The sequence below is a fragment of the Podarcis liolepis genome, assembly GCF_965112155.1.
Source record: "Podarcis liolepis genome assembly, chromosome: 5".
Classification (NCBI taxonomy): Eukaryota; Metazoa; Chordata; class Lepidosauria; order Squamata; family Lacertidae; genus Podarcis; species Podarcis liolepis.
The window spans coordinates 53,610,737-53,637,330 of NC_139556.1; the positions used below are offsets into that span (position 1 = coordinate 53,610,737).

Here is a 26,594-nt window from a genome sequence, read left to right on the forward strand (position 1 = left end):
CAAACTTTGCAAAACTGACATACAATAAAAACAGATTGATCCATCCATGTATCCCTCCTTCATACATGACTCTGACTTTCTTCCATTCCAAACCGAGTGATGTGAACATCACACTACACTGGCTGTCAGTATGCATGCTCCAAAAATTCAACTGATAGCTTTGTAGTATTGCATATATGTAGCAAAAATTAAAACAAGGTCCTATTTGAAATAAGAATACAGTGGTACCTCGGGTTAAGTACTTAATTCGTTCCGGAGGTCCGTACTTAACCTGAAACTGTTCTTAACCTGAAGTACCACTTTAGCTAATGGGGCCTCCTGCTGCTGCCGCACCGCCAGAGCACAATTTCTGTTCTCATCCTGAAGCAAAGTTCTTAACCTGAAGCACTATTTCTGGGTTAGTGGAGTCTGTAACCTGAAGCATATGTAACCTGGAGCGTATGTAACCCGAGGTACCACTGTATGGAGAGAATAGTCTCCAAAGTCTGGAAACTATTAAATTTTCACCTTTGAGGCATTACCTTTGATCCCCTATTGTAGGAAATTCACAACACAAATTTCTGCATGTTTCTCATGAATAAGTCTCCCATATAAGTGGGTCTGGAACTGCAGTTACAGTTCTACTTGCTCCACTGAAATCAGTGAGCTAGTTTACTTCCAAGCAGCTCAAGTCCTACTGATCTTAATGGATTAAGAATGATGAAATACGAATCTGTGCATTGGGCTCATGAAGTCTAAGACTTTACTAAATTAATCCTTGAACAATTCAGGACCCATCTCAGTGCAAAACATCAGAATCCCTCAATCAAGGTACTGAAATTTCTGTCTTGGGCAAAAGCCTCTGATACTGGCAAATATTTTCCTTTCCTTCATAACCAGAACAACCAGGTAAGCTTGCTATCTGGTGCATGGTGAGTCAAGCCTCACAGTGCAGGAATCCAATCATCAGTTTTGAATGCCAAGGCTGGGAAATATAAATTAAGAAGGGTGTGCCTATAATAATACACAAAAAGTATTTATTTCACAACAGTAATCTATAAACCTATCAATATGCTTGTTTGGAGATCTTCTTTGAAGAAACTGCTTTCTACCAGCTAGCTTGTTGTATAACCTTTGGCAGTAAGAGCAAAGACACGGAATAATTAGTGAAGCAATGTGCAGATTAATTTCCACATCACTGCTGAAATGTAAGACATTACTCAGTGTTAGACCATATGTGTTGTATACAGAAAGTACTTAACAATGCACCTTGGAAAGCTGGGTTAGAAAGACCTCTGACTTAATCTTGGAAAAGCAGCTGCCACACACCTTTTGACTTTGTAATACAAGGAAACATCTGTGGAGACCCCTACACAAGTGCCTCCTCTGAACAGGTTTGGCAGATGACTTTAGGAGAGAGGGCTTTTTCAGTGATGGTACCCTGGATATGGAAAACCTTCCCCAGTGAGGCTTGCCTGGTGCATTCCTTGATGTCAGTTCAGCACCAGGCAAATATATGTTTTATTTTCCCAAGGCTTTTGATTGGCTATAGGCAGGACTGGCTTTAGATGAAGAGAGGCCCTAGGCTACTCCACTTGTGAGGCCCCTCTCCATCACCCACCCTCACAACTAGAAGAAAATGGAAGAGGGTTATAAACAAAATTGAGTGAAGCCAAGGATGATGACGGGTATTTAAAATTCTACAATTCACAATTTCTGCTCTAAAGGACACAAGATATTATTGTTAAAGGCCAGGGCGAAGGCATCTTGTATACCTGCTGGGATTGACAAGGCATCTGACCCTTGCCTGAATCTCATAACTTTCCTGACAGGTGATTTGGTCTGCAGCCACAGTGTGGAAATAAAGGATGAGATTGCCCACCAGATACCAGGCACTCTAGTATTCAAATTAGGCCCCAGTGTTTTTGTTACAATCCCCTTCTCAATTAAGTAATCAATTTTAATCTAGAATTAAAATTCTCAAAACTTTCTTATTTGTTAATTCGAGCAAGTAACGTACTGCTCTCACTTCATTACAAACAGTATTTCTACCTGCAACACACTTGAGCAAACCTGCTCCTCTTTCACATATATTTTGTTGCCATTTGCAACTGTAGCTGCCTCTGATTAGTTATTTAACTCTTGGGAGAAAAATTAGCAACACACGTCATGTGCACGGAAGTTGCTGAACCAATTAACCAACTAGAAGGATTACTGTTAACAGCACCAGTTTTCCTATAACTTGATATTGCTGGATAGTTTTGACAAACTGCAAAAGCATTTTTAGTTTGCTTTCTGTTGCCACCCTGGAACTTTTCTTTATTATTGCCACTAATATTAAGCATTTGTTCTGATGTGTTTACAGGGTGGTTATATGACAAGGAGTATTTTTCTTGTATTCACCCTGATTTGCTTGTGGGGTGTTTACACATCTTCCCATTAATCATTCGCTCATACTATAATGTTTTACAATTTTTATTTTTGTTATATGAATAACTAAAAAAAGCGTTACAAAGGTAGAAAACACAGAGAACAAAGAAAACATTCAAAAACACATTTCAAAAGCATAGATCTGTACCTAAAATTAAAACTCAAAAGTACAATGAAGCAAGTATTCCAGACCTCAATTGTAGATTGTTGCTGTTAATATATGTAATAAAGTTCCACCAAATTGCATAAAAAGTTCCAATGCATTTCCGCATCACTTTCCAACCACAAAGTCTATTTTTTTGAAAAATGGATTTGTTGCACAAAGGTAACAGAGCCCTGTAATCCTTTTAAAATGTGCACACTTGAAGTGCACACTGCGAATCCTTACTGCAAAATAGTGGCTGTCTGGAGGCACCCTTCATTTTTATGCTATCTTTCCTCTGGAACTATTATAATGCTGTATTTATACTTTTATTGTTATTGACTGATAAATTGTCTTCTGTCTTAATGACAACTGCCTTGAGAACTCTGGTGCAGGGTGGCCTATAAAATACTGCAAACAGATAAGCAGACAAACCAGTGCTCTGGCTTTAGAATACAGCACATTCCTAACTCCCTACAATAGTGGCTAGTGTGATTGGGCAGAGCCACAGAGATGCTTTCCCAACACTGGCATCATTACAGCTCACCTGGATGGAGTCAGGGCCTCAGAACCGCCAGCCTGGCGCTTGTGCTGGTGACAGTCGCAGAACTTATCTGTAGCATCTGGAGGGCAGCTCTGTGACTGTCCCAACACATTGTCCAATACCGACTGTCAGTTCTGCTTCACATACCATGAAACACCATTTGCTTTTATGTTCTTATCATGCAATTCAAAAAAGTTCCTCCTTGCCATTTTTTGTTTGCAGGGAACTGTATTTCTTTCCAAAGTGCAAGTATTTCATGGATGTTTTGATTAAGCCAGGGTACATGAGTGTCAGAAATTTATGGCCCAAACAGATGGGATGTTAAGTTGGTGAATGTGTCACCTCCCTGTGCAGTGTTGGAGGAGGAAATGATTCCCTCGGGCTTCTATGAAAAGTTCCCTGGAATTAAGTGCCACTGAAATCAGTGCAACTTCTCAGTCAACATGCATAAGGCTCTTAATCAATATTATGGTGATAAATTCCTCCGGAAAAGGAAGCTTAATCCTAGGTTTCACTTTTTCCAAAGAATCTGTGATCCTGTAATGGGGTCACTGGTGTGCTGCTACATTGCAGGATATGATCTCTGAGGTGGAAAAGTGGAGATGGAAGTGTAGAATGGAATAGACAGTCTTCAAAATCAGAAGTGTGAAATTGAACCTGAAGAGAGATAACAAGGGCACTAGAAAAGAAGGAATTCCAGTATTTATGGTGTTGGAAGTAGAAGGTTAGGATAACAAGCTCATGTTATTTTGTTCAGTGCCCTGATATTCAGGTAATGTGAAACAGTCCCCATAATAAAGCACTCAAGATTGTGGACATTCAAGAAAGTGAAATTGACGTTTTGAAACTTCATACTCTGAAATTCTAGGTATGACGCTTGGGTCTGTCTTCTCTGCTTTTTCAAGGCACAATTATGACATCAATGGACCATCAATGGACCACATTGTCCAGAGCTTGTGGAATCTAAAGGGGGTGGACTAGCTTCATCAACATTCAGGACTGACATCAATAAATATAGACAATAGTGGTGTGTCATAAGTCAAGCAGACATGAACCTTGCACTTTTCCAATCTGTGAAAAGATTCTCCAAGCCAGTAACAGACTCAGCTGGGAGTAGTCAATGTGGTGCCCTCCAGATTATGTTGGACTCTTAGCACATCTCAGATCTAGTCAGGAAGGCCAATGGTCAGAACTACGACAATGATGATAGAACTACGACAACAATCTAGATGGTGACACCGGCGACCCTGTAAGCAACAGAACTCAATGGCCAAGGAATACTGCTCCCTCAGCCTCACATGCCATAACGTTTTGGGTACTATGGTAGTAAATAGTTTCTCAAATACGTTATAAATAACAACAGGAATAATTATAATAATTGATAATAAAAGTCACATCTTTATAGGAATTTACATGAAGCCCCTGCATGGATTATAAAATGAGATGAACACATGTAGGATTTATATATAGATATATTTCCAGCATATATAGCATGTTCCAGATATTAAAATCAACAAACACATTTAATGTTTATTCCTACATAGAAGTACTATCAATGGGGGGATTTTATAGCATGTGAAGTGGCCAGGTGGATTTGCTCATCTTCTTGTAACACCTATTCCAGAACTTCAGCTATGTGGCCCACTCAATTAGGCCTGAGAGGCCATTGACCTCAAAATCTGCCCACATTTCAACTGGATCTGTCAATTATTTACTCTCTGTCGTTATACTTTCATGTTTCCTTTGGAGCTGTGGCGTCTGAGTCCTTGCCCTGACTAAGCTCCCATGAACCTTCTGAGAAGCACTTTTAATTTGGGCATCTATTTCTCTGCCCTGCTGCTTTTAGTGGGAATTGGAGGCATTCGTAGCTGTTACCATGGTGGTTGCTACCGGTGCTCTGCTGGATTCCTTGGTTACCAGGCACCCTGGAAACATCCTAACTTGTGCATCCTATGCAGCACCACCCACCTTCCACTTTTGGAGAAAGTGGGTCGTCATGGTGTCACATTGTATGTATTATTTTTTAATCACGATGGTTACCTGTTTTGTTCACCTGATTCTCCCACCCACCCCTGCCCCATTTGACACTAAAGGCAAAGTGCTTCTGAGATTGGGCAGAGTCCAGTCTGCAGTAAAACCTGCTGTGAGGCGGCCAGGAATCCTTTTCCACACCCCAACCATTAAGCCATTGGTGGGGGACCTGTAGTGTACTATGCTGAAGGGAAACTTATTTTTACTTTAATTTAAATTTTTCCTTTGTGTTTTGAACTACCCACTTTTTCTGTGCCCGGGTAAAGAAGCAATGCTGGCATCTGTAAGGACTAGGGCCTTTTTAGTGGTGATGCCCTTTTTTGCAGAATGCTATTGGCCTTGTGCTGAGACCCTCATTCATTGATGGATCCCTTCTGGCCTTTAGGAAGCCTATAAAGACTGTTTTCCTTCTTCAGCCTCAGATTCAGGTTTTAATTGTTTTGTTATACTGGCTGGTTTCAAATTATGCATGCTGGGGAGGACCTAGAATTGGATGGAAAGGCAGGAAAGAAATGTTGATGCTGTGCTGGACTGATTCACAAGCAGCTCCCTCTCCAATGCCCTGTACACTCCAAAACATCAAAGGCATTGTCAATACCTCATAGTCACAGTGCAGATTTATGGAGGAGGAAGGATCAAATTTAAATAATCCCCCTGGGAATCTTCCAGTTTTGTGGATGACTTCACAGACTGTGAACTCATGGAGTCTAAAGTCGAGTGCACAGGTTGGCTGAGGAGCTGTGAGAAATTAGATCTCTTGTGTAACCAACATGTTACCTTTGGAAACCACTTAATGCTCATTTAACTAAACATTTTCTTTGGAGGTTTTTAAACAGACGGTTGCAAATTGGTGTGGTTTGACAGCTACTTAAATGACACCAGGCCATTTCCTCATACAGACCATAGCTGGGGATGGGGGGAGGGAATCTTAATGCTATAAACAACATTGTGTAAGACAGGCACTGCCTGGAGACAGAATCCAACTTTCCTGGGAGTTGCTTTTGTATCCAGGCAGTCCACTTTTTAAACCCAGTGGCAAGAGACAGTGTTTATAGGTAGGGGCTGCACACAAATGCCACTAAGCTCTGCATGCTTAATAGCTCTGAATGGGAACATTTTGCCAGATGTTCATTATTTACAGGAAGACGTAATCATCCTTTGCTGAGTTATTCATTCTGGGTCAAATTAGCTGCCGGTGTCACAGTAAAGAAATTGCTTGAGAGCGATGGGGCCACGTGTCCTTTACACCCATGCAGGATTTGACCCTCCATGTTTGTTTCCTCGCAGCTTGGTAAACATCGCAAAGGTAGGAGCTAATGAAGCCGAATGACTTGGAGCAGCCACCGGGAAGCGTAACTGCAGCATATAAAATTTGCACCGTCTTGGAATGATAGTTGAGAGGAGACGCCGATGAACGTTCCAAATGCTTTTGTCTAGTGGAATGACAGCATTGTGTATATCTAGGCTCCAAAACTCTGGCATCCTGGTTTTTGTGTCATGAAGGTCATTATAAAGCTATGAAGCAAACACAAGTCTTAATCTCTTTGTTTGGAGAAAGCTGAAAGTCAAGGAAGGAAAAAACCAGACATTGTTCTTGAGTTTGTGCACTGTAGATTTTTGTACAACCCTCACCACCTCAAGTTAGATATAAACTCATAATGCTGGTCAGGGTGTCCATTACCAATTATGGGGAAAAGAGTTTTCTTCCTGATGCTGCTCCCACTGCAGCCCCTTCTCTGATGTTGCTTTTCAGAAGCACACAACAGAGTGTGTTTTATCATTTGTGATGCGTTAAATGAATGAGGGATTTTGCTATTGCAGAAAGAGATACCCTAGATGTAAATTTTTTTGGATTTTGATGGGGGGCTTTATGTCATATGTACCTGAATAGGTTTAAGGTCTGTAAGAGCTGTGTCAGCAAAGACATACTGGGTTTAAAAAATATCACTTATTTCACAGATTAAACTAATCGGGGATTAGGCCTCAGGTAAGGCTGGGCTGGATGAATCCCTAGCTGGAATTAAGATTGCCAGAAGAAATATCAACAACCTCAGATATGCAGATGACACAACCTTGATGGCAGAAAGTGAGGAGGAATTAAATAACCTTTTAATAAGGGTGAAAGAGGAGAGCGCAAAATATGGTCTGAAGCGCAACATCAAAAAAACCAAGATCATGGCCACTGGACCCATCACCTCCTGGCAAATAGAAGGGGAAGAAATGGAGGCAGTGAGAGATTTTACTTTCTTGGGCTCCATGATCACTGCAGATGGTGACAGCAGCCACAAAATTAAAAGACGCCTGCTTCTTGGGAGAAAAGCAATGACAAACCTAGACAGCATCTCAAAAAGCAGAGACATCACCTTGCCAACAAAGGTCCATATAGTTAAAGATATGGTTTTTCCAGTAGTGATGTATGGAAGTGAGAGCTTGGACCATCAAGAAGGCTGATCGCCGGAGAATTTATGCTTTTGAATTATGGTGCTGGAGGAGACTCTTGAGAGTCCCATGGACTGCAAGAAGATCAAATGTATCCATTCTGAAGGAAATCAGGCCTGAGTTCTCACTGGAAGGACAGATCATAAAGCTGAGGCTCCAATACTTTGGCCACCTCATGAGAAGAGAAGACTCCCTGGAAAAGACCCTGATGTTGGGAAAGATGGAGGGCACAAGGAGAAGGGGACGACAGAGGACGAGATGGTTGGATAGTGTTCGAAGCTACCAGCATGAGTTTGACCAAACTGGGGGAGGCAGTGGAAGACAGGAGTGCCTGGCGTGCTCTGGTCCATGGGGTCACAAAGAGTCGGACACGACTAAACGACTAAACAACAACAACAACAACAGAAACTTCTGTATAGACCAGCAAACAATGGAAGGAGATGGTCTTGCCCTAAATACCTAACAGACTAGGTGATACAACTGATAGCTGAATTGAGATAATGGGGGTTAATAGATGGAGTTGACAGGATGAGGCCTTAAGAAAAGAAAGAGATTACCATGGTGTTTGCTGCAAAAACTGCAGAAGTCTCAGCTTTTGCTCATTAACCAACATTAGATCAGAACATTTTAAAGGCATCATTACAGATAATTAAGAAGATGTGTAGGAGTTAAGAAGGTGAGATGGTGTCCTTGTTTCAAGTAAATGTAGAAATAAGTTTGATTCTCTTTTCAAAATATGAGGTTATTTAAAAAAGCCAAAAACCCAAATCCCCCTTAACTAGGATTTGAAATCAGAGTAAGAAGCTGGTGAACAGAAAACCTTGGTTAAGAGGGAACCTGGACAGCCATGTGGGAAGGAAAAGGTGCACAGTAAAATTTGTATGTAAAAGAGATGGGGCTATGGGTAGATTGTAGAGTGCCCTCTGCCTTGTGTCACCCTTCACGTAGGATGAGTTCCTTTGTGCTTTTCTCTTATAAACTTGCCTGACGAAGGAATGATAGTACGCAAGGAAGAAAAATCACATGAACAACTGGGAAAGCACCAGTGTATAGAGTTGGGGCAAAAGTTTTAAAACAGAGCCAAGCTAAATGTTCTAAATTTCAAGGCCCTTTTCAAAAGTTGCACAGGTTGTGTAAGTGAGAGTCCTTGCAAATCATGCTGTATTTCCCTTCATGGTGAAGCTGGAGGGGAAAAAAATATCTTTAAAAATAGATGTTTGACTTCCTGCTTTCTTTGAGTTTCTTTACAGTTTCTGGCCCCATGCCCCCAAACACCTTTATCTTCTTTGACAAGTAAGGGGATTAAAGATGTTTGGCACATGCTGGAGCATTTTCTAATCTCTTTGTCAACTGACCTGTGATTTATAAAAGAAGATGTTAGTATCAGCGCAGAATAGCACAGCAAAATATTAGCCCATCACCAGGCTGTTGGTGATCAGGGACAATGATATTTTAAATATGCAGTCCTTGAAAATTACAGTTTGTTCCCAGCAGTAATCAAGCTCTTTCGTTCTCCCCATTAATCTTTATACTTTTTAAAAATAAAAATAAAGGGAGGCTCTTTAATCTCCAACACACTATTCTTAAATGGAAATAAAAGTAAGGCAGGGTAACATCAAGATGAAAGTGAGGGCGAGGCTGCAACATCAAGTCATGACTTGCAGGCATGAAAGAAACATCACAGGCATCATGTTCACCACATTGCCTGATATATATTGTTTTAAAAAAGCTCTACAGTTTCATGAGAGATCATGACTTGCCCCAAACCACCAGGTAAATACTATATATGAGATCAGAATGTTTGAAGCCACATTTTCCCATATCCATATCAACTATTCTATTCACTGCACCACACTGTCACCCCAATGCTATGTCCATTGCTATATTGCTGTTATATATCATTGCATGTTTGTGGGTAACATATATTTAATCCAATAACTTTTTAAAACTTCTCTGAAATGTTTTCTGTTTTCTGATACTTAATGTTTAGACACAGGTTTAAAATACCTCCCATACTGAATTTAGAAATTTATTCTTCCCCCTCTACACAGACAGTGGGAGAAAAAGATTTTTATGGATTGATCCTCAATATTGCAATTTTTGGATTTCTCCCCCTGAGTTGGCAGCTTGATAATAGCTGAAGAGACAATGGTGGTGTATCTGGCTGAATATTTTTAGAGATAGAATAACATCTGATTTTCTATCAAAAAGCTTATTATTAGTAAGAAAGATGGCAAGGGTCTGTAAAAACTGATCCAGGGAACTAGATCAAGTTCTTTTTAGATATGACATAGGAGATCAGTTGTGTAGCTGAACAGTTGCTTTTGAAACCTGTCGCACTACAGTTTAGAACTGCCAGGATTTATTTATTTTTGAAAAACATATTATTGCAATTAACTTTCAATCAGGAAGTCACATGAGAAAACCTCACTGCTGATTCCTGCAGACTTAAAATAATCTAGCCTGGGTTTAATTCTGTAGGAACTGAATTGAACAAACTGCATGGTACTCTTTCAAAATCCCCTTGTTCCACAAGTTGTTACACCGGGGAACCTAGAAGATAAGGGGCAGAGGAGGCTAGACCTTCCTAAAATAAGCCAGTTATGCTAAGCCCACCCTGCTTCAGGTGTCAGGCATAAAATACTGATGGTGTAGCCAAGGTTAATTGATTAACAAGAGGAAGAGATACACCCTGCTTTATGTAGTAGATAATTGCACTGGTATGTTTGCTGCTACTTGAGTAGAACTTGATGTGGAGGGAACAGCAGAACTGAGCTAAGCTGATACCCAATAGCCCAGTTTGCATGTAACTCTAAGCTAAACTTTGGGTTAATGCAAACAAGTGAATGTGCAGGTTGCAGAAAGAATTGCAGCTGCAGTATGCCTCCCTCGGCCCTCTTGCTGCTGCCCTATGGGGGGCAGAGCAATGGCCTGCCTTGGCATTACGTTCAAACCCAGGTTCATTGTTTGTGTCACTCAACCAAGCAATGTTCTTGGTTTGTCTGGGACAGACAAACCACAAGACTGGGTTCAGACGTAATGCCAAGCCAAACCATAATTTAGCCCTGAGTAGGTCAGCAGCAGAAGGATCAAGGAAAGAGTGCTGCAACTGCAATCTCTGGGAACCTGCGTGTTTGGTTGTTTAGTTGTTCTTTTTCAAACATTTGCATCTTTTTTTAAAGATTAAAAAGAAAGAGGAAAGAAACACCGCAGGCATGTGGTTTTTGGTTTATTTACAAATGCAGAAGTTGAGCTGATCTTAGTAGAGTGCAGAAATAAACATGCATGCAAGCAGTGCTAAATCCTTCTGCCACATCAGTCCTTTCTTTCAAAATCCAAACAGCTTGCCATTCAACTTAAGACTTATAGCTCAACCTTATGGACGTTTGCTCAGAGTTCTGCATGACTCATTTCCAATAAGTGGGCAAGTCAAATGTTGACCCCTACAGCAGAAGGATGTGATTCGCGTTCAAGAGGCTTACGAGAACTAACTGCCTTTTGTTGCACATAGTTGCACATCATAATCACCAACAATAAATTTCCCAGCTCAGAAGAAAGCCATTTCCCCCACTGCTTTGTTCAACCCAGTAGCATTATTCACAACAGGTAGTGTGTGCATATTAAAAGCAGAGTGAAGCACAGCACACTTTTGCGAGTTCGCCTTCAAACTGAACTGACGGAATCACATGATGCTATAATACATAGATTGGGGACGGACAAGATCTGTTTTGGACTACAACCCCATGATGATGGGAATTGTAATCCATAACATCTGGAGGACACCTGATAGACACACTATATAGCTTGGGTGAGGGATCTCAGGCTTGGGATGAAATGTGGTCCTCCAGTTCTCTCTACCTGTCCCTAGGGTACTCTCCCAAGGCTATACCCACATCTCTACATGCCCCATTGTCCCTGCTGAGCCTGGCCAGGATGTGTCATTGAACTCAGATAATGCCTCTTGCTTGGCTGGCGATAAGATAGAGCGGGCTGTGGGAGTGTGTGTAGAAAGTGTCCTCGTGTGCAAAGGTACCATTTACATTTTGCCACCCAATCTTTGTCTCTGGCCCTGCCCATGACATGACTCTGGAGAGGCTGCAAAGAACAGAATGCAGACCTCAAGAGCTGAGAAATGTCCCCCACCTCTGCTATATAGGGTTGCCAAAACAATAGCAACAAATAAAAGCAAAATCCAGAGGTGAATCTTTGATTGGAACAGGCCAGGGGGTGATGTGTGAAATGGTATTTGTGGTACCATTACACACACACACACACACACACACACACACACACACACACACCTGGAGAGCATACCTTTCCATCCTTTCAGAATCTTTTCCCTTTCCTTCCCAGACTCAGCTACCCTTAGTACCAGTCTGGAAAGTTGAACAATACTTTCATTCACGCTGTGCCGGATGCCAAATGTTTAAGAAAAATGTGGTGGCAAAGCTGGAGAGGCAGACAGCCTTCAATGCTCTTTTTCCTTTTCCTTTTCGCATCCCGTTTTCAACAGCTTCTCCTTTGTTTACAGAAGGCATGCTGAAACAAGTTTGGCTTTGTTTCTGTTGGCTATCGTTGTAAAATAAACCTTTGCATTAAAACTGAAACAAAGGGAAAGAAATGCACTTTCCTAATAGGTGGATGACAATAAACTTATCCCGAGAGGAGAAAGGAAGGAAGGGAGCTGTTATTTCTTTTCTGAGGCATGAAATTCCTTGCTGTTTGATTGAAGAGCTAATTTAATATCAGCACAATCCCATCGTTTGCAGGCACCAAGGTGCAGATTGCTGTGAAATCCACTTGCGCTGTAGGAAACCAGAGATGTGCTGGTGTGAAGGATCCTCGTTAGTTTTAGCTCAGAGTTGCACTGGCATCACCATGGCATTAGCAGAACTCTGTTGGTACAAAGATTAAAGCTAGGCAGTGGCTGGAGTGTGGAGGTGGAAGATCTGGGTGTATACAGACCAAATATTTAAAGCACACACTCCTCAATAATCTTGGGAACTGTAGTTTACCCCAGCACCCTTACACTACAATTCTCAGGATTCTTTGAGGCAAAAAAGTGCTTTAAATGTATGGTTCATATGCCGCCTGCTTTGGGCAGCTCTCTCCCCCTTTGCCTCTACAGTGGGATAGATTCTGACTAACTCTGAAACCAACTGGGGCTCTCTGTGCCCTGGCTTACTTAGCAAAATGGTTAATCCGGCCCTGCAGTTTAATTTGAGTTAATTCCTTCTTCCATGAGTAGGCTTACTTAAAAAAATTAATAAATCCAGTTACATATTATTTCTATTTTAAAAGCAGAAGTGCTAGGAAGAAACACTGGTTCTTCTTGCACGGGTGTGGCACCACAGTCTTCAAATTCTCCCTCTTGCTAACTATGCCCTAGTGAATATCTTCAAAACAAAGGGTAGCAGTAGTTCCCAAAGAGACGAAGATCAGAGAGAACTGGCTTTTGTTTATGGAAAGCCTGCTTATGGTGCTGGATATAAAAGCGCATTGTATCCAGCCAATTACTCCCAAGAATTGCCAAAAATCTAGCTATTAATTTTTGTATTGCGTCCAAAAACAGAATGTGTGAAACCCCCCCCCCCCCCAGCTATAACACAGTTGACAGGGCTGACCCAGGACATTTTGCTACCTGAGTCAAGGGATGAGATGTGTCAATCATTTTATGTACAAAACCCAACTGGCCTGACGGTTAAATCTTACTTAACACTGATGTTCACCTCTGCAGCTAAGGGCATCTGGCTATTGCGGGGCTGGATGGAGGGTTGGTAGGTCAGCCTTCCACTGTCTTGGTGCTGCTTGCCCAGCAACTGCCTCTTGAGGCAGCCAATTCACTGTGCCTAATGGTAGGACTGGCCATGATTGCGGAATCCAAAATTGCTGTAGCCATTTCAAATCATATTCCAGATTTGGATTGGGGAAAGTGGATTTCATGATGGGATACTGGGTGGACATTTACGTGTGCAAAGAAGCATGGTCAGGCTGCAGGCTTATACACATTTAACCTGTGGAGCAAGGCCCATTGAACTTAATGGCCTTACTTCTGTGTAGGATTGTGCTGTCAGTATCAAAGTATTAATCTGCCACCAGATTTTGAAAAAATCATCTGAATACTGCCATAATCTTACCAGATGGTGTTAGGGATTTGATTCCAAAGCCATTTTACAAACTCTCACTCACTCACACCCCTTCATCATTATTTCCTTTTTATCGTGTGCATTTTGTCCCTGCTTGAGAAACAGTGGGTTTGTTCTTCTTATGCCGAGAGCCAGAGTATCAAAACAAAAAGTACTGCAGTGATTTTTATATTTAGAAATGTGCTAAGCATCAACAGTTATTTTTCACAATTGAAATCCTCACATCCAAAACAATGCAAAACTGCCCTGTTCTTTGATTCTAATTAATGCCTTTGTTCTTGGCTTTTTATAAATCTATTGAACAAGGATTAAAGACATTGCTGAAATATGTCTGTACGTCATTTACACTCAATTCACAAATACCATCTTCTCTCCTCCTTGATTACCTCCATGCAGAGTTGTTTATCGTTTGTGCCAGCAAGCGGGAGCAGGGCAAGGACAGAGGAAAACAACATACACATGACACAAGTGAAGATCACGTCCCAGTGCTGTGAGAAAAAAGTTTGACCGGGTCTATCTGCTGGGTTGTGCTGGAAAGGTGAACAGGAGGCCACCTTTCTGAAAGTGGATGGCACTCTCAGGGCTGTTGTCCCTGAGGCCTCTCACAATGCGAGGGATTATGAAGCCCATCCCTACTCCTTCTTTACTAAAGATTCTGCCTGCATCTGAGTGGGATAGTTATAGAAGAATCCACCACCCTGCAGGGGCAACAGACTAACTATATATGCCCACAAAAATACTATAAGGAAGGCAACCTCGCCTCTGCAAATCCCAGCCACCAGTTGTGATCTCAGGTAACATCCTTTCCTGACCCTGAGAAGTGGGGGCCATCTCTGCATTCATAGCAACCACACCATAACAAGGCAATCTGAGTAACACATTGTGGCAAAAAGGGCGATCAGGGTTGAACCAAACGCTGGAAAACATTGGTCTGGTCCATGTTGGACAGGCCCCTAGATTTCTATAGGTTGCAGCAGAAGAAAGAGGATTTCCCACCATTCAACCCAGTTCAAAACCCACCCCTACTCCCCAGCTGCTTCTTGATGGGGCAGGTGGGACTAGCCAGATACATCCTGTAACTTGTAGATATGATGAACATTATAGGATTCCTTTCTTCCCCCTCCCACATTTGCCAATGCATCTATTAAGGGAGAACCCAGGACCTTTGGACCTTTGGAACTGCAACTAAACAACTAAAAATTAGATTAAGATGTTTAATTTTAAAGACAAATTTATTAAGGAGGATCACCCAAACAAATACTGCTAACTGTTGCAGGAACAGAGTTCTCTTTCCCAAAGGTGGTCTTGCTAACCAACCCAGTGCTGTTGGATGAACTGAACCCTACTCAAAAGATTTCCCTGGAAATATTTCAATCAATATAGGACTCAGAAGCTCAAGATCTCACTCCATAAGATCTCATTACTCATCTTATGACAGCAACAAGACTAACTATAGCTAAGGTTTGGAGATAGTTAAATACCAACTTGATGGAAACATGGTTTCAACAATTGTGGGATTTAATTCTTATGGGAAAACTGACAATGAAAATATGAAAATAAAAAAACCCAGTAAGAGATCAGACAAATTTCATGCAGTTTTGACAAAAGAAGAGTTCCAGCATCTCAAAGTGACTTGTGGAAATAAACTTTTATTTGTTGGGCAATAGGACTTGACAAGCTTTTAACTCACCCCTTTCCAAGTACAGAGTGCTGTACCCATCTGTCGGCAGGGAGAGGGGATTCCTGTGTTGTGTTTGTCTGAAAATCAATATAAAAATAAAAAGGAAATTGAGAAGTTAAAAAAGGACAAATCTGGGTCTTAGACTGTCCAAGACAACTGAAACTAGAAGTTTTGTGCTTCCTGTGCTTTGAAAACCCCACATTTTGCAAACAGGATGTGTGCTAAGCCAGCCTAGCTCTGATGTTGTTTTCTGGTTTGCCATGCCAAAGTACCAACAAAACTTGTTGAGAGCTTTCAGAAAATCATGAAAATAATCTCCTCCTCCCCTGCGCCCAGTTTCTCATTTTCTATAAACAGGAAGCAGACAATATTGCTTCTTCCATATGTAGGCACAAGAAACTGGTACCATTTTGAGATCTGCCTCTCCATTGCTTCACATTGCTTCATGGTAAGTGTGGCGGCTGCAGCCTAGAAGCAGAGCAGATGAATCCCACTAGAATTCAGGAGCACAGAGCTCCCTCTGCTTCCCTCTCTTTGGGTGGTCTGTAGAATCATAGCTGCTCCTGCGCCATACTTCTTGGTACTCATAGTATTTAGCCTAGGCACTTGCTCTTTCTTCTGTTCTAAGTATCCTTACTAGTATCCACTGACACTCTCCTTCCTGTGCTGCAAGGTGATGTACCTGGATCTTTCACAGTTCTTCTTAAATATTATTTTCTCTTAAGCCAGATGTATGCATGCATATAGGCACCTAAGGTCACACACATGCATATTCTTGACAACTTTGATGATGTGCTTTGAGGATATCTAACACTCCAAGAGGAAAGCGACAAATAACATTAAGCACACTTCTAAAAAGCATGGTTAATGCTACTACTTTTATTTTGAAGAAGAAGTAGCCCCACGGGGACCTGATCCAGATCGGGAGCATGATGCATGGGGGCCAGTTTCCTGCTGAAAATCACCTCTTTTTCAAGGGTTTTTTGGAAGGAGACCAGTAACCTACACGCCATACTCTGAATCTGGACCGCGGCCTAATTTTAAATCTGATTAATATCAACTGGTTTTGGCCCCTGACATAAGACTGAAAGTGGTTAAACACTCCCCCCCCCCGAAATGCATCCAGTTGTGTCCAGCAAATCAGATATTGCAAATAATGAAACTGCATCAATACTGCCTTCCTTTCCTCCTGGTATAATGGAGGCCTGCAATAAAGTCCTGCAATAAAGGAAGCAATCTGCTTTTACCACATAAGAGAACCAACTGCAGTTTGCGGCTTGCAGAAAATCAATCTTGATACAGCCACTTATTAATTGCAAAAAATAAAAAAATAAATTAAAAAGCAAATGCCAAAAGGACAAAAGTTAGCAACTTGCAGAAAATTAAGGTAACTGCTAATTGTCTTTTCTTCTTCCAGAAAGTTGCTTAGGATTTGGGGTGCTTTATGAAAGAGTTTGAGATGCTACAAATGATCAGTGAACCATACATCAAACATTGTTTAAACTGGACGTTGCATCTGGATACTGTATGAACATAAAAGCAGAACTATTGTTTACAGAAACCTGCAGACTCCTGCTAAGAATCTTCTTGGAGGAACTGAGTTTCAAATGCACACAGTGCAAAATGGTTCATTTTATACTAGGCTGTAAGATCCCAACCCTGTTGTAGGTACAATAGATGCTTGGTTTCAGAAACAATCAAAGATATGCACATTGAACTTTAATAGTGATTAGAGCAAAGGATGGTAACGTATTTATGACAAAAAGGATAAAATGCATTACCAAGAGGACAAAAGAGGCTGCAAATTGAGATGCAAATTTAGAAATTGCTTTAATTCAAATAGAAATATATCTCACCGGTGTGGAACTATGTGACCAGACTATGTGCCTGCTCAGTCTGTTGTCTGAGTGCCAGCTGTGAAAGGTACTCCTAGCACAGATCACCTGAGCTTCTAGTGCCAGTGATGGATCCAGTAGCACTCCCAGACTATGAACCCACTCCTTCAAGGAAGGATAACTCCTCAAAGCAGGCAACTGATCACTCAGGAACTGCCCATCTACAACACTTCCATCTGGACACGATTCAGGGTCAGTTTATTGGCTGTCATCCAACCCACCACCAAGTCAAGGCAGTGGCCTTGCTTGATTCATTTATTACAGAGAGATAGAGTGTACTGATGACACCTCACCCCACGTTTCCTAATAATTACTCCCAACAGCTTCATACAGAAGTTAAATAGCATTGGGGACTAGATAGTCCCTGCAGCACAAAACAGCTGAATCTCTAGATGGCCAACAGATCATCATCCAATGCTATTATCTGAAACCAATCCTCAAATTGGGATCAAAACCACCCTAAAATAGGACCTCCAATGCCCATCTCTTCAAGCTGATTCTTTTTTTTTCAAACATAATTTTTATTAATTTACACCAAAACAAAATAATAATTCTACATCTTATTATCACAAATTACTTTCTTTAGGACTTCCTTCAGCTTCTCCACAAATCATCCATAGTCATTTTTTTTTAAATTACGCATTTCATTCAAGCTGATTCTTGCTAGCCAACTCCAAGCGTTTTACCTTTGGTTTATTTTATTAGAGAGAGAGCAATATTTTCAACAGTACTTTCAAGATCTAACTTCCCTAACTTTTGTTGCCCTTAGAAAAGCTTTTACTGCCCTTTGTTTCCAAGCAATGCCTCAACCTACCGTATTTGGAGGAAAAAGTATAAAAGGACCCTCTATACTCAGCAGACATGTGTTTGTGGTACTGGGGAGGTGAAAGACATAATGCATTGTCCTTTGTATAGAGATCTCAGAGCTCTTTTGGGTTAGACCTTTTGAGAGCAAGAGCTGGCTGGACCCTGACTGGTATTATTTGTGATCTGTTGACAGACCACAATAAAACCATTACAAACGAGGTTGCCACCTTTGCAGTAGCAGCTCAAAACATTCACTGCGATTTTCTAAAGATGTCTGCAAAGAGGACCATCTGCAATAGTATTTTGATATTGTTGATAAACTTTCTCACACATGTATGTACCTATCGCTCATTGATTTTACCGGATGACCCTCATATCAAATGTTTTTATCTCACTCTCACACATTATCTTTTTAGTATCTTTACACCATTTTTTCCCTCTTTCAAATGCCATAGTTTTCTTCATTACAGCCTAACTTCCTGCAATGACTGGAAGCTGGGCTGTTGTCATTTTTGAATGTTCATTCTCATGAGGGTTACAAAATCATAGTCAAAACCACAAGTGATTACTCACCGTAAGCACTAGAAACATACTTTGTTAAGTAAAAGAAAGGTTGCATTGGTAGAACATTTCTCAGGACTTCTAGGGACACGAAGCACTGCCTTCATACTGGCTGTATGTTTGCAAGAATGGAATTTATACTATAGTGAAGATATAAGCCATTGGCATGCTATGATTAAGAAATACAGCCTAGGTTTTATAATGGCTGAGATTTGCAGTACAAAGAACAGAACTTGCCCTGACTCTCAGATAGCTTGTTAACATAAAAAACAGATAGCTTGTTAGCATGTTTTATTCTACGTCAGCAAGCAAGATATTCTGTGTCTAAAGTGTTTAAGGGACCTGAGCATGAACCAAACTCTGTCCTAGATTGTGCCCCAAGATTAGGCAATGTTTTGAAATAGAGTTTAACGTAAGTCTTCCATCCTCTGAGGAGTAAGATATCATTAGCTTTACAAACAGAAAAGAAGATCATGAATTTCCCAGAGAAAAAAAGGTCCCCAAGTTAAAAAAAATCTTAGCAATGTCGCACTATATCTTGTTTATTTTTATTGCAAATCTCAGGCTGCTGCATTCTACAAAAAGTCAGTATTAATGTCCAGACCACTAAGTGGCAGTTGATGCTACTTGCTAGGGATGGAGGAGAAGTTTGAATTGATTCACATTGCAATGCAGATTTACCTAATGTGCTGTTCCCCAAACCAATATCTGAAACATACACCGCTACTCTCTGAAATTTGCACATCTCTGAATTTTGTCATGCAGCTTTCCAACCAAAAAATGTGCACAAAATGCATATATTAGTGCAAATAATATACAAAAATGCAAAAATAACATACAAAACTTTGGATATGAGGAGAAACGGGCACTAAAATGCTGATAAAATTTCATGGGGACTTAAAAAATTACAAACTGATGTAGGAGTGTGGTGAACTGAATTTAAGATTGGGAAAAACGTGAAGCTGAGAGAAACTGAAATTAACAGATTTGTCCATCTCTGAACTTGCTATACATATCACAGATATCCAACTTGGATTATCCAATTGTCAGGGTTTCACCTAGAGGGTTACAGTTTTGCTATCCTGATCGTCAATGTCATGAAGCGGCAAAGATGGCAAAAGTTTGCTTCTTAACTTTTGAAAAGCTGAAGTTACATCTGCTGAAGCTAAAAATGGCTGCATCTTCTCAGCATCCTTCCTAGTATTTTTCATTCCATTTTCCTCCATGTTTTGAACTTTGAAATACTGCACTCGGATATGGCACAGTCATCACACCTGTCACCATATTGTAATAATAATGTGGATTTGAATGGCTCTGTTGGACCATGTGAGTTTATCCAATTTAATTTCCCTGTGGGAGAAAAAACTGTAAAAAGAAAATGAACTGGAAAAGGACAGAGGATTGTTCTTGTCCTGTTCCACCTGCAGTGCCAGCAAGATCCCAGCAGGGTGCTGGATATGCCAGATGCACTACAACTTGGTTCCTGCCCCGCCACATCCCCTGCCGCCTTCAGATTGCTTAGTTAATAACCTTCAACGTTTTCCAGTAATGATGGCTCAGTAACTGTGAAAATGCCAGAAGCAACCTGATCTGCTTTGCTGACAAAGTAAAACAGAACAGGACAGGACAGGTGCTGTGTATGACATTGGCAGCTTTGTACCAGTCAGTGGAGAAACTGCTAGCCGGATGGTCTGAGAGGGAACTCAGGAGATATTTCCACCTGATAAGTGTGCCACAGAGGTTGTTTCTACTCTCATATGTCCGTATAAGATTATATCACAGATAGAAGCGAAGAGATATGAGATGAATTGATGAATTGATTGTTGCATCAATTAAGTGTTTTAAATTTGTTGTTAGCCGCCCTGAGCCCAGTTTTCTGAACCGGGAAGGAAGGGGTATAAATAAAAAAAATATTTATTTTATTTATTTATTTTTGGCAGATCTGTATACTTGTCTCTAGCAGCTTGGATTCCAAATTACTTCATACAGTGACAGCAGGGGAAAAGGAAGTTAATATATAACCTATGGGTATATTCAGGGCTGGATACCACAAGATTTCTGGAGAAAAGAAACTTTTTGAAGGTAGTTGTAAATGCTATCTGTGCCCCTTGAATGTAGCCTGTGAATTCTGCACTGGGTGCTTCACAGAAGATGCTCACAATATGCGCAACATGTAAGTGTCAAAATGCACATTTTATTTACAAAGTTTATGAATATCGCCTTTGAATATATATTTTTATCTTTTAATATATAAAATAAAAAAGATATATAAAAGTTCTTCTAGATAGTCATGCAGCTACAAAGATACCAGGCCAGAATACAAAGTTAAAAAGAAATAAAACAAATATATCAAATATAATGCAGTGTGTTTCTGCTGTGGATGACTAATTTGTACTGTTATAAAATTAAAAAATCTGCTGGGTTTTGTAGAAAGTGATTAGTACTAATAATCAAACAACATAATCATAAATAACAACACTAGAGTCAGTTAAAACTAACTATAATTCATGTTCAAACTGAAAAACTGAAGTTATGCACCCCCTCCATAAAAACCCACAAATCCCACATGGACAGCTGTTTGATATAGCAAGTTTTCTCGCCATTTTTTTTATAAACCCTGTGAAGTACATCTAGAAAGTGATTTTTTAAAAACTCGGAAGAAAATATGTCTCTGCATTTGATTTTTAAATAACTCTGTTGAGATGCGTAGAAGGCGTCACAGTATAGATTTTGCATGCAGTAAGTCATAGGCTAAACCTGCAGCTCATGTTTCTCCTGCTGCTGCTGCTGCGCTTTAGAGTAAGTGTTAGGAACTTCTGGTTCTTCAGATGTTGCTGGACTTCAGCTCCCACTGGTTTGGCCAATGGTCAAGGGTGATGGAAGTGCTAGTCCAGCAACATCTGGAGGGGCACAGGTTCCCCACCTCTGCTTTAGTGCAAAGGAAGTTGTGCAGGAAGGCTTTACCCGGTCACTGTTGGGACCAAGTGCAGAGCTGATGGGAACCTCATCATCTTTGGAATGGGTCCAGAGCTAATCCTGATAGCAGTGCAATTGAGGTTGGGTGGGGTGCAAGACTCACAGCAAAGAGGAATATTCTGATCTTGGCCATATTTAAGATTAGATTGCAAAATATTTAAAAACCGTAATGCATCAAACATTTAAAGCTTCCCTAAACAGGGCTGCCTTCAGATGTCTTCTAAAAGTCTGGTAGTTGTTGTTCTCTTTGACATCTGGCGGGAGGGTGATCCACAGGGTGGGCGCCACTACCGAGAAGACCCTATGCCTGGTTCCCTGTAACTTGGCTTCTCGCAGTGAGGGAACTGCCATATGTAGGTGTTCTTGAGGAATCAGAAATTATAATGCACTGCAGATTCCTTATGGTTGGAAACCACAGGCTTGCAGGATATTGCACATAATGTATGAAGATTCATCTGCAGAGATTTGATAGAAAGCAATGGGATCTAAGTGTGAACCACTTAACACATAATTTGAAAGTGGCAACTGCTCATTTGCCAGGTTTTCTTCACTGCTTCCAGAAAACTTCCATTTCAGAATCATTCATAAACAGAGAAATGACAAACGTCTGAGAAGCTGACTTTTGAAATTCATTTTTAGATCTGCCAGGGAAGATCCAATCTCTGCCCCTTATTATGCTATTATATCACTATTAGTCATTGGCATAGGCAGAACTCCCAGGTGTGAGGCTGACAGACAAAGCATATTGTCAATATCAAAGAATGGCAATAACAAAAGGCATTCAAATGCTGATTGTTACCCTGCTCTTGCCTCCCACTTTTGGGCATATCAAGCACTTTGAAAAGGTCACTCCATGCAGTCAGGTATATGCAAAGACTGGTTGGTTAATACTGGAAAGAAGCTTTCTATTGAAAGGTGTCTCAACTGTTATTGTGATATCTTGAAAGGCAATGAATGGAAAAGCCACCTATTGTTATTAACGTAGCCAAATTTTTAAACAACCCCTTCCCCCCCCCCCTACTCCATCCCCAAGGGGTCATGTATCCTACTTTACAGTAGGCAATCTTCTATTTGAAGGAGTCCTCTGTGAAGGACTGGCCCAATACATTTTGCTGCCTGAGGCAAATGACAAAATGGCCTCCTCCCGGCACTTCATGTACAGAAACTGAACGGTTTGGCAGCTGAGTTTACTTCAACACTGGCAATAGCACAGGATTCTTCATGGAACCTGAGCACAGCAGGGAAGCTTAGCGGACACAGGGCAGGCGCCATCCTATAGGGTCTGCCTCCTGAGTTAGGTGTCACACTCTGGTACAGCTGGTTTTGCTGCCTTGTTTGAAGATAACCCTAAGAAAGGAGAGCAGGGTTCTTTGAAGTTGCCTATTACCGGTTAGCACTTAGACATAGACATCAGACCGAGCAGGTACAAGGTAACAGTCTTCCGTGCTATGGTGAGATGTATTTCTGTGTAAGTTACCATATTTTTCTGTGTATAAGACTAGGCTTCCCCCCTAAAAAATAATGTCAAAAATTAGGGGGCATCTTATCCACAGATAGTGTCTCTCCCTATTTTCTTAAATCTGAGTCCCTTAAAATAGGGGGCATCTTACACATGGGGGCGTCTTATAGACGGAGAAATACAGTATATACATTATTTCTAAATCTGTGTCTATGCATGTAAGTTAACATATGGAGGTTTTATGCAAATCATTGTCATTTTTTGGTGATGCATGAAGTAGTTACCCTATGGGGCCACTGAAATTTGTTTGCCTATCTTGGCTCCCAGCTATGGTCCCTGGTGGGCCAGCCACATGCATTCATGCTGGCACACAAAGGACACGGTGCATGCCATTGCAAACTGCGTCTGTGCTTCATAGTGCCTCAGGAACTGAGGAAATTGTTTTGCTGAACTGCAGCCATTGCTACCTGCAGTAAACATTATATTAGCACAAAGAATACTTTCTCAAAACCAATCATAGTGAATCTCCCCAAGTGTTAACGATGCTACAATCCAATGGATAATATATTAAGTAATAATATGAGGCACACTTACTGGGAAGTGGAGTTTTGTTCTGAGCAAACATGCATAGCATTGGGTTGCATGATAGCAAGTATTAAAGAAAGTCAATCTTTTTATTATTACATTGGGGGTGGGGAGGCACTCATAGCTACAGATAACCTATATGAAGATATATCCAAGAATTATGTAAGCCTGTTTTTCAGAACTCGCTCCCCAAAGGGTTTGATGGTACCCTCGATGTGATTCTCAATATAGAGAGAAATTCCCTCTGGCAATTTAAAGCGATATTCCTGTGCTTTCAAAAAGATTCCCTTTCATGAAGTGATTTATACCTGCCATAATTAATTTAATAGCTTGGATTTGTCTTCTTGGATGATGCTGATTTTAATTGATATACTGTATTTTCTTAACGTACTATTTTTATGTGCTTCAGCTTTATGTGTTTATGTCTAAGATTGATAGATAGTTTCTCCCACCCCTGGGTTTGTTTGTTTTTTAGCTATATATATTTTTTTCCTGGTTCCTTAATCAAGTGAAAATAAAATAAAAGAAACATTATTTTGTAGGCTTGCTTCCCTTTTAATTTTTTGCTCTCTCTTTTCCAGGTGTGTTTTCTATATCTGCTCATATTTCCTTTGCATGCATCTTGAACCAACATCATGCTTTGTGAATCATGGGATTAAGGGTAAATTTAAATTATCTAGATTCCCTCCCAAATTCTTGTTTGCTTGAGTAAAATTCCATACATAATCAGCATACTTTCTTAAAGGTTACACTACATTCATGTTTTAGGTTTGATTCAGGAAATGTAGCGCTCTCCTTTTAAAAAAAGTAAAAAAAAAGTTTTAGAGTTTATTGTCTGTAATCATGCCATCACAACAAAATCAAATAATTTGGTTGCACTGACTTACTTTGAAGATATCACACAGATCCTTCCAGAATGTTCCTGCAGGAAGAAGCAACACACCTGGAGACAAGGCAAGATAATTTTAAAAAAGTAAAATCCTGCCACATAGAATTTTGTTAGACAATAAATAAAATGTATGAGGCTAATTTTTATGCACCACAGGGAAACAAACAAACAAACAAGCAGGAATGTGTGATGTGTCAACAGATGGATCCCTCTGTACTGTGTTTTGGTTTCATACTCTTACCGGCAGCCTGAGGGAGTTTAAACTGTCCAGGTTTTCTAAACAATGGCACCATTTCTCAGCAAAACTCTGTGATGAATTTTGGCCTGTGTTTTATAGTCCCAGGGTACATTTTTGGTCTGCCTTCAAAACTCTCTTTGCTTCACAAGCCTCAGCCCTTTAGGCCTCAGTACTGTCTATTGTTCAGAGACGACAACAAAATATTGTCATCTACCAGCCTGTTGTGGAACTTGTGGTTTTATAACTTAGCAACCTTGGACAAAGAGAAGTGCACCAGCACTCACTGCTTCAACCAAAGTCAATAACTGCTGTGGTGTGACTCTAGTGACACAAACAGGTGTTGTGGAAAAGAAAAGGAAAGCATGTCTTGTATCAGCTCATCACAGAACAATTAACAAAGCCATCCCAGCTGCAGACAAGAAAATGTTCTGGTCATTTGATTTCCTTTTGTAATGTTCCTTTTTAAAAACAAAAAGCTCACTTTACAGTAAATATTGTGGACAACAAGCTATCTACTGCATTAGATGCTAGGTGGAGTTGTCATGTGCTGTCTTCTCCTGCATAGTTGTTAAATTGTACAGTCTACTATGTCACCGTGAGGCACCACCTTCCAAACTTTCCTACCTGTGAGGGCACAAGCAAGCGAAAGGCAAACTGCACAGGATGCTAAAATATGTCTTTGCATTTAATGTTCAGGTCTTTAAAATTGCAAATAGCATCAGCTATGGAAGGAAGGGCTGCTGATACTGGTTATGAATGCATCATACATGAAGGAAGAATTCAACCATTTCCTCCCCTGCTGTGGTTGTGAGGAAACCCCTCCTCTGAAGGTGTGGGTTGGCTCCAATTTCCCCAGTGGAAAACAAATCTGACCTTCAGAGTTGACTCAGGACTGTACCAGAGAAGAAAAGGTTAACCTTCCCACCACCACTCAAGTCTGCTGCAGTTCTACTAGCTATCAGCGCTAACCATTGGTCCTGCTATAGCTAGGGATGATGGGAATTGTAGTCCAACAACAGCTAGAGACCCAAGTTTGAGAAACACTGGTCTAAAACATCTGGCAGGCACAAGGTTGGTGAAGGCTGATATATTGGATAACTTGCTCCATTACTGTAGCTCCCGAGTAGTTCTTGAAAGAGTTAAAGTACTAACTGGTTATCTTCTATTGCCCACAGAAAATGTCAGGAGGCCTGTGATTCTGTGATGAAGTTCTAGTCTCACAAATGTTTGCAGTGGTCATTAAGTATTAACTATCTGTTACTTAAATCTTAGCTGAAATTGACTGAAAAAAACATGTCTTAGAAAAAAAGTGAACAGGACAGTCCTTTTATTTCCGTTTCTAACAGCAACCACTTAGGATTTCCAATGAGTGGGTGCTGTTAGTACGGTGAGAACTTGCCAATATCTCATCCAGCAACCAACGATGGTGATGTGGCAGCTCTGCTCCAAGATCGTTCCTAGAACTATTCCCTATCACAAATATTTGCTGTCATATCAGAAGGCTGACTTCATTTGTAGCATTTGTAATTCCCATTTTATTAAAAGGTTGTGAATGAATTAATTGCACATAAAACCAAAGGGAGCTGTCCTTATCTTAATTTAGGTGGGCAGGTGCAGTTGAGCAGGCAAAAAAGGTTCCTTGCCCTTTGCACTAAAGCAAAGTCAAACATTAGATACGATACATTTTTAACAAAGAATAATAAAGTGGTTGATGTAATCTGAAAAAAAAACTTTTAAGAAAGCACACCAATATTGTTTTGAATTTTGATTCTGGAAAACCTTTGCATCTTTA

The 26,594-nt window shown here is 40.6% G+C and overlaps 1 protein-coding gene across 1 annotated transcript in view; it reads right to left on the reverse strand.

Moving 5' to 3' along the window:
- Positions 1 to 25,048, reverse strand: part of LOC310707690 (uncharacterized protein) — a 71,519-nt gene extending 46,471 nt beyond the window's left edge. The window contains exons 1-3 of the mRNA XM_083505040.1: positions 24,806 to 25,048; positions 24,563 to 24,618; positions 15,402 to 15,469 (exon numbers count right to left, since the gene is read on the reverse strand). Coding sequence (XP_083361166.1) covers positions 15,402 to 15,469; positions 24,563 to 24,618; positions 24,806 to 24,857 — 176 coding nt within the window. The 5' untranslated portion in view covers positions 24,858 to 25,048. The remainder of the gene's footprint in view (positions 1 to 15,401; positions 15,470 to 24,562; positions 24,619 to 24,805) is intronic.
- Between the last annotated feature and the right edge of the window lie 1,546 nt (positions 25,049 to 26,594).